Source organism: Saccopteryx leptura, chromosome 2 (assembly GCF_036850995.1).
Source record: "Saccopteryx leptura isolate mSacLep1 chromosome 2, mSacLep1_pri_phased_curated, whole genome shotgun sequence".
Classification (NCBI taxonomy): domain Eukaryota; kingdom Metazoa; phylum Chordata; class Mammalia; order Chiroptera; family Emballonuridae; genus Saccopteryx; species Saccopteryx leptura.
Window position 1 is genome coordinate 338,210,340 of NC_089504.1, and position 12,336 is coordinate 338,222,675.

At 45.9% G+C, this 12,336-nt stretch overlaps 1 protein-coding gene across 8 annotated transcripts in view; it reads left to right on the top strand.

Annotated features, from left to right (window-relative positions):
• Nucleotides 1-10,436: 10,436 nt before the first annotated feature.
• Nucleotides 10,437-12,336, top strand: part of RHOT1 (ras homolog family member T1) — a 74,454-nt gene continuing 72,554 nt past the window's right edge. For 2 of the 8 annotated variants that reach the window (XM_066363790.1, XM_066363789.1), the window contains exon 1: nucleotides 10,442-10,767. In XM_066363790.1, coding sequence (XP_066219887.1) covers nucleotides 10,692-10,767 — 76 coding nt within the window. In that variant the 5' untranslated portion in view covers nucleotides 10,442-10,691. Of the gene's footprint in view, nucleotides 10,768-12,336 lie in introns of all 8 variants that reach the window. The other 6 variants (XM_066363788.1, XM_066363791.1, XM_066363793.1 and 3 more) reach the window with 6 other exon arrangements.

The window sequence follows — 12,336 nt, forward strand, 5'->3', positions numbered from 1 at the left end:
TGGCTTGCCTGTCGTGGTGAGCCTCCAATAAATTGGAATGGCCCACCATTCTCTGGCTCCACTCACTGTTCCTTTACCATATGCCTGAATTCAGTGCGAATCGGCATGGCTATAGTGACGCCACTGGCCTTACAACCTACATCTTGCCCCATTTCCTGTCATGCTCCCCCATACACCCTCCACCCCAGCCCCACTGCTTGGTGTCATATCATGGACTTTTCCACATCCAGCTTGCTTTGCCTAGTGTTCTCCTCTTTGAGTTTAAATCAGATCAAAGCTGACCAACTAGGCCCTGGCCAGTTGGCTCAGTGGTAGAGCGTCGGCCTGGCGTGTGGAAGTCCCGGGTTTGATTCCCAGCCAGGGCACACAGGAGAAGTGCCCATCTGCTTCTCCACCCCTCCCCCTCTCCTTCCTCTCTGTCTCTCTCTCCCATAGCCAAGGCTCCATTGGAGCAAAGATGGCCCGGGCGCTGAGGATGGCTCTGTGGCCTCTGCCTCAGGTGCTAGAGTGGCTCTGGTCGCAACAGAGCGACACCCCAGATGGACAGAGCATCGCCCCCTGGTGGGCATGCCGGGTGGATCCCGGTCAGGCACATGCAGGAGTCTGTCTGACTGCCTCCCCGTTTCCAGCTTCAGGAAAAAAAAAAAAAAAAAAGCTGACCAACTAATACACAGGTAGGCCACTCAGGCAAAAATCATGGTCATTTCCTAGGTGCTTTCTGAGGGCTGTTTGCATTTTTTTGCTGGGTTATGACATTGTGTTGCATGGAAGGTCATCTGTGAACACAGCCATGCAGGGAGAGCAGATTACTAGAAGGAATGAGGCAGTCACACAAGTCTGGCTGGTTTCAGCTAGAGGTGGGGTGGGGAGGGAGGAGGTAGAGAGAGATTTCGATTATGAGATACCACCTCTTATGGAAGGTTTTTGAAAGAGGAGGTTTGGGTACATAGATGTAAAGCCATTGGCCGCAGTCATAGCCATGCAGGTTCTCATTGGATTTGGTAAAGAAACTGTGGAGCCAGAAAATGGTGGGCCATTCCGTTTATTAGAGTTTTGTAATAGTGGATGAGAAAACAGGCAGGGAAGACCACTTCTCTTTCACTCAGGGCTCCCAAAGCCCCTACTCATTCTCTGAGACTCTCCTGGACTCCCAGGCCCCCACCAGCCTCCCAAGCCCCTCAGCTCACGTCCTTGCGTGTTCTCTCTCTCTCTCTCTCTCTCTCTCTCTCTCCTCTCCAGCAAAACAGGCTGGGGGAAAAAAACCCTTCATCCGCAATTTGCAATCTACCCCCTGAGGGCAAGCACCCACAGCCTTCCATAGACTATACACACATGGTGCTGTCCCAATACAAGCGAGCAAACCTAAAAAAGGTTTAGCCAACAATAGACAAAGATTCAGAGGATTCTGGTGAGAAGAAAGATGGATGCTGAAAGATGAACTAACTGCCTTGTCCACAGCTTGCCTCCCGTGATAAATTTGTGTTGTTTATTGTTGCATCCCTACACCTAGCTCAGAGCCTCATACATGGTGAAAACAATAAATATTTATTCAATGACTTAAACATCAGAGCCTACATAATGTTTCACTTAAAGCATTGCTATTCTCTTAAATATATCTATTAATTTTACTTAAAAGATTCAATTACTAAATTCACTTTGACATTTTACAAAAGTACTAAAAATTAATTCATAATCTTTAACACATTTTTTTCTTTGTAACCTTATCTAATATTTAGGTACCTCAATTAGTTGTTGTTTTTTGTTTGTTTGTTTGTTTTTTGTTTTTTTAAATTTTATTTATTTATTTATTTATTACAGAGACAGAGAGTGAGTCAGAGAGAGGGATAGACAGGGACAGACAGACAGGAACAGAGAGATGAGAAGCATCAATCATTAGTTTTTCATTGCGCGTTGCAACACCTTAGTTGTTCATTGATTGCTTTCTCACATGTGCCTTGACCACGGGCCTTCAGCAGACCGAGTAACCCCTTGCTGGAACCAGCGACCTTGGGTTCAAGCTGATGAGCCTTGCTCAAACCAGATGAGCCCGCACTCAAGCTGGCGACCTCAGGGTCTCAAACCCGGGTCCTTCCGCATCCCAGTCCGATGCTCTATCCATCGCGCCACCGTCTGGTCAGGCTGTTTGTTTGTTTTTATACAGAGACAGAGAGAGAATCAGAGAGAGAGAGAGATAGGGACAGACAGACAGGAACTGAGAGAGATGAGAAGCATCAATCATCAGTTTTTTGTTGCAACACCTAGGTTGTTCATTGACTGCTTTCTCATATGTGCCTTGACCGTGGGCCTTCAGCAGACCGAGTAACCCCTTGCTTGAGCCAGCGACCTTGGGTCCAAGCTGGTGAGCTTTGCTCAAACCAGATGAACCTGTGTTCAAGCTGGTGACCTCGGGGTCTCGAACCTGGGTCCTCTGCAACCCAGTCCAACGCTCTATCCACTGCACCACCACCTAGTCAGGCCAATTAGTTTTTAATTACCCAATTAACACATGTGCATGCTTATAAAAATTCAAAATTGCAGCCCTGGCCGGTTAGCTCAGTGGTAGAGCGTCGGCCTGCGTGCGGGAATCCCCAGTTCTATTCCCAACCAGGGCACACAGGAGAAGCACCCATCTGCTTCTCCATTCCTCCCCCTCTCCTTCCTCTCTGCCTCTCTCTTCCCCTCCAACAGCCAAGGCTCCATTGGAGCAGAGTTTGCCCGGGCGCTGAGGATGGCTCTGTGGCCTCTGCCTTAGGCGCTAGAATGGCTCTGATTGTGGCAGAGCGACGCCCCCAGATGGGCAGAGCATCCCCCCCTGGTGGGCATGCCAGGTGGATCCCGGTCAGGAGCATGCGGGAGTCTGACTGCCTTTCCATTTCCAACTTCAGAAAAATACAAAATTTCAAAATTGCAAAGTATAGAAGGTAAAAGTTAAATAAATGAACATATTCTTAGTTTTTATATAGTTGTAATTGTATATATGTCTTTTTTTTTTTGTTTTGTTTTATTGAGAGGAGGGGAGGCAGAGAGACAGACTCCCACATGCTCCCGGACCGGGATCCACCCAGCAACCCCTATCTGAGGCCAATGCTCTGCCCATCTGGGGCCATGCTTGCAATCGAGCTACTTTCAGAGCCTGAAGCTGAGGCTCCATGGAGCCATCCTCAATGCCTGAGGCGATGTGCACAAACCAATTGAGTCATAACTGAGGGAGGAGGGGGGAGAGAAAGGGAGAGAAAAAGTAGGGTGGGGGTGAAGCAGATGGTCGCTTCTCTTGTGTGCCCTAACTGGGAATTGAACCTGAGACATCCACTCGCCAGCAGGCGCTCTACCATTGAGTAGAGAGCCTTGAATTATTTCCTTAGAATATATATATTTAATTGTAGTGATTTCTTTGCGGAGATAAGCAGAAATTATAGATTTACTATTCTATGAAATTTTTGTTTTGCAGAAATTGCCTGTAGCCTAAAATATTTTGAGAATCACTAGTTGGTTTAAAACTCAGAAAAAATTTTACTGTCTCTATGGCGATTAAAAATTATATTAAATGCATTGTTGCCTTTCAGAGTTTATAATTGGGGGGGAGGCTAATCAATTTCCCCTTGGAAAGATAACGCAAATCAGCAAATTAATTCCAAATTTTATTTTATTTTTTTTAAATTTTATTTATTGATTTTAGTGAGAGAAAGGAGAGAGACAAGAATATTGATCTGTTCCTATATGTGCTGTGACCAGGGATTGAACCAGCAACCTCTGTGCTTCAGCACAATGCTCTAACCAACCAAGCTATCTGGCCAGGGAAATTTCAAATTTTAAAATGAAGCTGTTAAGGGTGATATGTGAGCATGAACTATGTGTTAAGCAATGTGACAAATGCTTTACCTGCATCATTTTGTTCTCAAGAGCCCTAGAAGATAGGTCTATTTTGCAGATGAAGTTAAGGTTTTTCAGAGGAGTTATGTAATTTGCCCAATGTCGCACAGCTAGCAAAGTATTAGAGATGAAATATAGACTCCAGCCTGATCCGTAGTGGTGCAATGGATAAAACGTCGACCTGGAATGCTGTGGTCACCACTTTGAAACCCTGGGCTTGCCCGGTCAAGGTACATATGGGAGTCGATGCTTCCTGCTCCTCCCTTTTCTCTCCCCACCCCTAAAATGAATAAAGTCTTAAAGAATTAAAAAAGAAAAAAAGAAATGTTAGACTCCAGAGCCTGTGCTCTTAACCATTCCATAAAGGAATTCAGGCTACTTGCAGATCCTAAGAGTCTTCTCAGTATCAATTATGTCTTAATAGGGGGTATTTGTTTTACAACCTTCATCTGAAAGGAGCTTGAAAAAAATGAAAAGCAGAACTGAATACAACTTCATCAACAGATGAGGATCTTGTTTGTAAAAATTTTCTTTCAACATGGTTAGTTATAATCAAATGCCTTTTGATAAGTAATTTTGCTGAGTGATGTACCTTCCAGCCAATTCAAGCAAACAGAATCTGCGTCCTCTAGAGACTAACCATGTGACTATGCAGAGGACATGGATGTTTGAACAATGACCCAAGCACAAATGCATTAAAAGGCAAGATAAAATATTTACCATGTACCAAGCACTGAACTCTTTCACTCCACCGGAGTGGGCTTGGCAGGAAGAGCAAGTCTTTCTGGAACAAATAGAAGACAAAAGTAAAGAATGGGCAAATGATGAATGTTGCTTTGGATTTATATGAGAGACCAAAGATAGATGGATCTGACAGGTGGGACTGATGCCAATCCAAGTCTAATTTGGCCTCCTTCCCAGGACTATGTCTAACTCACCAATCAGAGGCCAGCCTCTTGTTCCACCCAATGTCAGTCATTTAAAACACACATATCTTCTACCCAGCAGACCTGTCCACTGGGCCTGGGAGTTCCACTATCCTGAGACTCAGAGAGTGGCTCTGTTGCATGTTCCTTCTTTGATAGGCACAAAAGATGGATCCTCTGATCACCTGGCAAAAGTACTTTGTTCAGACCCCTTTGTGTCCCCTGCATAGTTGAAGAGGCATGAAGCCTGCCTTGTGATGGTAGAGCTCCTTCCTAGCAGCATTCTAGAGGAAAATTCCATCAGTGCGTTTTAGGTATCTGTCCTCTTGGATTTATCCAATCTACTTAATATCATATATATATTTATTACTATATATATATAGTAATAAATCTGTAATATCCCAGTGCCAGCAACTCCATTCTTTGGCTTATGTTTTCCTGCAGTGTGTGTGATCATGTAGCTCTATTCTTAGGCTCAGAGAGGTGTGCAGAAGTCACTTCCCTCACAATATATTACATTTATCCAACATTAATAAAATCACTGACCATGTACCAAGCACTATTTCCTATTATGTTTTCCTATTATATCAACTCAATCTTTTTTTTTTTTTTTTTACAGAGACAGAGATAGACAGGGACAGACAGACAGGAACGGAGAGAGATGAGAAGCATCAATCATCAGTTTCTCGTTGCACGTTGCGACTTCTTAGTTGTTCATTGATTGCTTTCTCACATGTGCCTTGACCGTGGGCCTTCAGCAGACTGAGTAACCCCCTGCTGGAGCCAGCGACCTTGGGTCCAAGCTGGTGAGCTCTTTGCTCAAGCCAGATGAGCCTGCGCTCAAGCTGGCGACCTCGGGGTCTCGAACCTGGGTCCTTCCGCATCCCAGTTCGATGCTCCATCCACTGCGCCACCACCTGGTCAGGCTATCAACTCAATCTTCATAACCATTCCATGAGGTGTTATTCCCATTTGGCAGCTGAGACTACAGAGAAGTCAGCAATTTGCCTGATGATATGCAGCTAATAATGGGCAAAGCTGAGGTTCAGACCTAGGCAGGCAGACTCCTGTGTCCTTTTTCTTAACTACAGACCTATGCTGTCTCCAAAACTTCACAGTAATTCCTGATGGCATAAAGGTCCAGGCATTCCCTGATGGTATAAAGCTCCAGGCATAATTTCATATGCCTTTTTCATATGAAAAGGGCATAAGGCTCAAGGCAAGACAGAAGGTTACAGCTTCAGGAATACAGCTGACCAGGAGATGAAGAGGGGCTATAAAAAGAAACTTACATTGCCTGGGAGGCACACTCTGGTATGTTGGACACCCCCTTCCCACTTTTGTGGGTGTTGACTTCTGTTTGTACCAAACCAGTAGCTGTTGTCGCTGCTGTAAGTGCTTGCTGATTGTTTATTTTCTGCAGCTCTTGAGTCTAGATTTTTTTAGGTAACTTTCATTTACAAGGAGTTCACAATATTATCTCTACAATAGCCCCTCCAAATAAATTCTTCTTCTTAGTGCCTTGCCTTCTAGACATTTCTCCATGCCAAAGCCTTTGCCCAGCACACAAGGCCTGCCTCTTTTCACACTCATGGAGAAGCCCCACAGAATTAACATTTTCATCCATGGGCAATGCTGATGCAAAGCTCCTGGGGTCAAGATTCTCTACAGAGTGTCATTTTTTTTTTTTTACAGAGTGTCACTTTTTAGTGCAGGGCCCTAAAAAGTTTGCCCCTCTATAAAAGGCCTGTCCTTTGTGATCTGATATTTGTGTGATTTTTTAAAGTAAAAGCTTTATACATACATGATTTCCTGGGATCCTCCAAGAGCTCTATGAGGTAGAAGGGTGGGAAGAGATTAAAGACTTCATTTGGTAGAGAGGAAACTGAGGCACAGAGAGGTGATGTTATTTGCCCAGAGTCGTGCATTGGGAAAGATAAGAGCCAGGGTTCAATCTCAGCTGTATTGCCTTTGGCAAGTCATGCCTGGTATCACTCTAGGCTTTGCTTTTCTTACCTACAGGGTAATGGGATTAGGGTAGGTGTTCTGTAAGGGTTCTAACTTAAACATTTTGTAATTCTACAATTTGGAGGAATACTTCTCCCTGAAGAATCAGGTCATCAAGCCTCCTGAATTTCCCAATGCCATCCATGTTATTTGCATCCATCCTGGAATATGACTTCATTATCTCTCAGTGAGCAAGGGGTGTGTCTTTCCTGTCTCCCTCCTAACACCACAGAGAGAGTGCTTTATGGAAGAGCTTCCCCCAGTCCACACTCCTAAGGGACATCATATAACTAAGATGGTGAAATACTGTTGTAAACATAGCATGTTTGCCTCAGCACCTGCAAATTACATTTTTGGGGTGAACTTTATGGTATCAATGATAGCTGAGATCAGTAGAGCAAGTACTGTGAGTATGACACTGTACCAAATGCTTGACATGTATTTATTTATTCTTCACAACCACCTGAAGAAGTAGATATTCATATTACTATTGCCATGTTATAGAAAAAGGGACAGACTTGGAGAAATGAAAGAACTTACACCATTACCATTAGGTGATGGACTGTGGATTCAAACCCAGGCAATTTGAAAGTAGCTGCACCAGACCACACGGCTCCTCCTAGGAGGAAGGGTGATTGGTATTGTGCACATTTTATTTCCTTTAAAAATGTAATATGCAATATTTCCGATAGAAAAAAAGAAACATTATGTAAGCTAGTGTTTATTCATTCTCCCCCACCCCCGAGTGTGTGTGTGTGTGTGTGTGTATGTGTACTGGCAATGCAGCAACCACTATGCAAGCTTTAAGGATGTATTGTAGTAACAAATTCTTCCAGATGGAGGGGGGTCAGGAGACAATTAAGGCACTGTAGAAAAATCAGTAAGTTTTTATCCATTGCCACCTTTATGTATAGCACTGAGCAAGCTTCAATAAAGAGAAGGCTCAAGGCCCTGGCCTGATGGCTCAGTGGTAGAGCGTTGGCCTGGCGTGCAGGAGTCCTGGGTTCGATTCCCGGCCAGGGCACACAGGAGAAGCGCCCATCTGCTTCTCGCCCTCCTTCCTCTCTGTCTCTCTCTTCCCCTCCCGCAGCCGAGGCTCCATTGGAGCAAAAGTTGGCCCGGGCGCTGAGGATGGCTCTATGGCCTCTGCCTCAGGCGCCAGAATGGCTCTGGTTGCAACAGAGCAACTCCCCAGATGGGCTGAGCATCGCCCCCTGGTGGGCATGCCGGGTGGATCCTGGTCGGGCGCATGCGGGAGTCTGTCTGACTGCCTCCCCATTTCCAACTTCAGAAAAATACAAAAAAAAAAAAAAAAAAAAAAAAAAAGAGAGAAGGCTCAGAAGATCCTACCAAAAGTAAACCACAGAAAAGTCAGTTTGTCTTAGGAACCATGGTAGGGTTCAGCTGGTCCACACTGGTTCGGCAGAACCAACACCTAATTTTTTGTTGAGTTTGGCGAACCGGTTATTAAAATAGCACTTGTAATCAGGGTTCTCTCTAAGGTGGGCACTTGGGCAGCCACCCAATGTGGAAATCACAAATTTACATTCCTTACTCTTTTTTTTTTTTTTTTTTTTTTTTTTTGTATTTTTCTGAAGCTGGAAACGGGGAGAGACAGTCAGACAGACTCCCACATGCGCCCGACCGGGATCCACCCGGCACGCCCACCAGAGGGGCAGCCCTGCCCACCAGGGGGCGATGCTCTGCCCCTCTGGGGTGTCGCTCTGCTGCGACCAGAGCCACTCTAGCGCCTGGGGCAGAGGCCAAGGAGCCATCCCCAGCGCCCGGGCCATCTTTGCTCCAATGGAGCCTTGGCTGCGGGAGGGGAAGAGAGAGACAGAGAGGAAGGAGGGGGTGGGGGTGGAGAAGCAAATGGGCGCTTCTCCTATGTGCCCTGGCTGGGAATCGAACCCGGGTCCCCCGCACACCAGGCCGACGCTCTACCGCTGAGCCAACCGGCCAGGGCCATTCCTTACTCTTTTTTAATGTTCACCTGCACAACAGTGTATTCTAAGGGCCTGTAGGATAGTAATGTTCATTACGTCCATAGTGAAAAAAATTGCAAGTGAAGACATCAATCTAGAAGCAATATGGAGCCTCAGGCGGTGGCACAGTGGACAGAGCGTTGGACTGGGACGTAGAGGACCCAGGTTTGAAACCCTGAGGTCACCGGCTTGAGTGTGGTCTCACCAGCTTGAGCACAAGGTTGCTGGCTTGAGCCCAGGGTCACTGGCTTGAGCAAGGGGTCACTCTGCTGTAGTGACCCCCAACCCCATCAAGGCACATATGAGAAAGCAATCAATGGACAACTAAGGTGCTGCAACAAAGAATTGATGCTTCAGTCCTGGCCAATAAGCTCAGTGGTAGATCCTTGGTCCAGCATGTGGAAGTCCAGGATTTGATTACTGACCAGGGCACACAGGAGAAGCGTCCATTTGCTTCTCCACCTTTCCTCCTCTCCTTTCTCTCTATCTCTCTCTTCCCCTCCCGCAGCCAAGGCTCCATTGGAGCAAAGTTGGCCCGGACGCTTAGGATGGCTCCGTGGCCTCCACCTCAGGTGCTAGAATGGCTCCAGGGACAACAGAGCGGGACCCAGATGGGCAGAGTATCGCCCCCTAGTAGGCATGTCGGGTGGATCCTCCACGGGCGCTTGCAGGAGTCTGTCTCTCTGCCTCCTGTCTTCTCACTTCAGAAAAATACAAAAAAAAAGAAAAAAAGAATTGTTACTTCTCATCTCTCTTACTGTCTCTCTGTCTTTATCTGTCCCTCTCTCTGAGTCTCTGTCAAAAAAAAAAAAGAGAGAAGGAAAAGCAATATGGAAATATCTTAAATAAGTTTTATTGTTTTTGTCAGATATTATTTAATATTTTTCATTAATATTTTAAAACTCATAATCTAGTTTTGTGTACCTGTTTTATTGTTATTATTTAAGTATTAAATGCATGAAGTAATAAACTACCTTTCGGTATATTGTTTTTTAATACTTAAAACGGCCATTAGGGCAGAGAACTGGTTGTTAAATTATTTGAATCCCACCACTACTAAGAACTAAGTGTGACTTAGTTTGGCTCAGACCAGGGGAAAGTCACTAAGATTGGCTACACACACACACACACACACACACACACACACACACACACACACACACACAGTGTTTGCACAGACAGTGTAAAACAAATCTTACTTGGAATTGTATCCTTTTTGTTTGTTTTTAGAATCATATTTTATGACCATCACATGCAAAAAGCAGCTAAGTGGGGGCTTTGGGAAGGGGAAAGGGCTCCATCCTGGGAGCCAGTCATCCTTTAATCAAATCAAGCATTACCTAAGGGCTAAATTTGATAAGGTGGGGATACAGCTGAAAATTAGGCAAACAGGTCGCTGCTCTCCTGGGGCTTATGTCTAGTGAGAATATTACCACCTTGAGTCACTGCCAACCTCTAGTTCTGTTACCTTGAATAAGGAACTTCTCCAGTCCCTATTTCGTAAAATAAACGGATCAGACTAGCGAATCTGCCACTCAAATTCCCAGCTCGGGACGTAACGCCCGCAGTTGTACCCAAACGCGGTGGGGGACGCTCCTGCGCACCGCGCAGAGGCGATCTGGACTCCCCGGCGCTGTTTAAGTCGGCAGAGCGTTTGCGTTCTGAAAGCACTTGTCCCTCACGGCGCTCCGTTCACCCCGCTGCTGCCGCCTCCCGCGGAGCCGGAGGAGGTGGAGCTGGCTCCGTCCCGGCTCCGGAGCGGGCTTGCAGCTGGGGAGGTGGCGCGGCGGGCCCCGGTGGCCGAGGCTCGGGCGGAGAGGCGGGGGAGGCTGGCAGGCAACGCCGGCAGCGCGGGGAGAGCGGTGCCTTGGGGTGGGCGCTTAGGGCGAGAGGAGTCCGCTCCATGCATGCGGGCCGATCCCGGCCCCTACGAGCCGCCGACATGAAGAAAGATGTGCGGATCCTGCTAGTGGGAGAACGTGAGTCCGCACACCGGGCTGGCGGAGGCCACCGCAGCTCCTGCCGCCCTGTCCCTGCTTCCCAGGCCCGAGCGCCCCTTGCCGCCCCGCTCTCCTCCATCCGCGCCTCCAACGCTCCGAGCCCCTTAACTCTTCCCTTTCGTCTGTCCGCAGGCGGCTCTTAACCTCCTACCTCACCTGGGCCCTCCTAAGACCTCCTTCCTTGTCCCCCAGTCGCCCTCCCAGGCCATGTCCCCGTTAGTCTCTGACCTCCCCGAGCCCCCCGCCCCGGCCTCATTCCTCCGAAGGCCCTCTCCTCCTTTCCTTTTCCAGTCCTTTTCTCCTGGGCCTCAGCGTTTCCCAGGCCGCCTTCCGTGGGGATTCCCTTGTCATTGCGAGGCAGGTGTTGGAACAGGCAGACTGACCAATTGGGACGGCGTGAACCAGCTCCCGGGAAAGCTAGGGGGAGGGGTGCAGAACCATTCGACTTGTGGGCAAGGTCAGGTTTCTGCTTTTTTTTTTTTTTTTTTTTTTTAATTGCGCGCAGTCTTCTCTCTAAATATTGACGCGAAGGTATGGAGCGTTTTTAGCAATATTTGTACTTTGAATTGGAGTAACTCCTGGTACACTCCATATTTCTTAAACATTTACTCTCAACTTCGTTATACAAGTGCTCAATAAATGAATAAATTATCTGGGGAGGGTGGCTACTCCCCCTTCTTTAGCATTATTTATTCCGTAGCTACTTGATAATTAACTTACAAGTAACAGGCACACATGAGACCTCTTAAGAGATATTCTCAGATTTCACCTTTTGAAAATATAATAAAGGAGAAAAACCTTTCGTTCACTGTTCTGGGGACTAACAGCAGAGACTTCTTGATTCAATTGGTAGGACTAAACTAAGAAAGTGGACTGGCAGGACTGATTGATTGTTTTAAAGTACATTAGTTAATGCTCTGCCATTGCTGATTTGAAGCATTCTATTCTAAACCCATTCCGTTCTAGAGTAGCCCCTCCTGGTCGCTGTGATACACTCACTCCCAAGGAAGAAAGCTAAGGCATTTGTTACTTTCTTCTGTAGTATTTTTTGATGTTCACTGAAATCTCTGTTCACCTGGTGTTTAGAGAAGTCCTTCTTTAGAAGCAGAAGTTACAAGTAAACTTAGCCAGTTTACTTTTTGATTTGCAGTTGTGAATTTTAGTCTTTTATTTATAACTATATCTTAATCTGTATTTTGCAAGTACTTCCTTGACAAAGTTCAGGAAGGTATAATTTAACATGTGATTCATTCTGATGCATTTGAAAAAGCAAGATAGGAAAAGCGAGTAGATGGTCTGCTTAAAAAACTGGTCCTTAACTGTATCATAAAATGGTTTTATAACATAGTAACTTTTACTACTAATTTAAAAAGCAAAATCCCTATGTTTAAATATAGGGAGTAATTGCATATAATCAGTCTGTAAACCACCTAATAGAAAGGCTATACATATATAAGATACAGTGTCAGTCTTAGGACATTTAAGTTAAAATGTTAACAGTATTATTTATTTAGAAATACAGTATATAAAAGAATTAAACATTTGTTA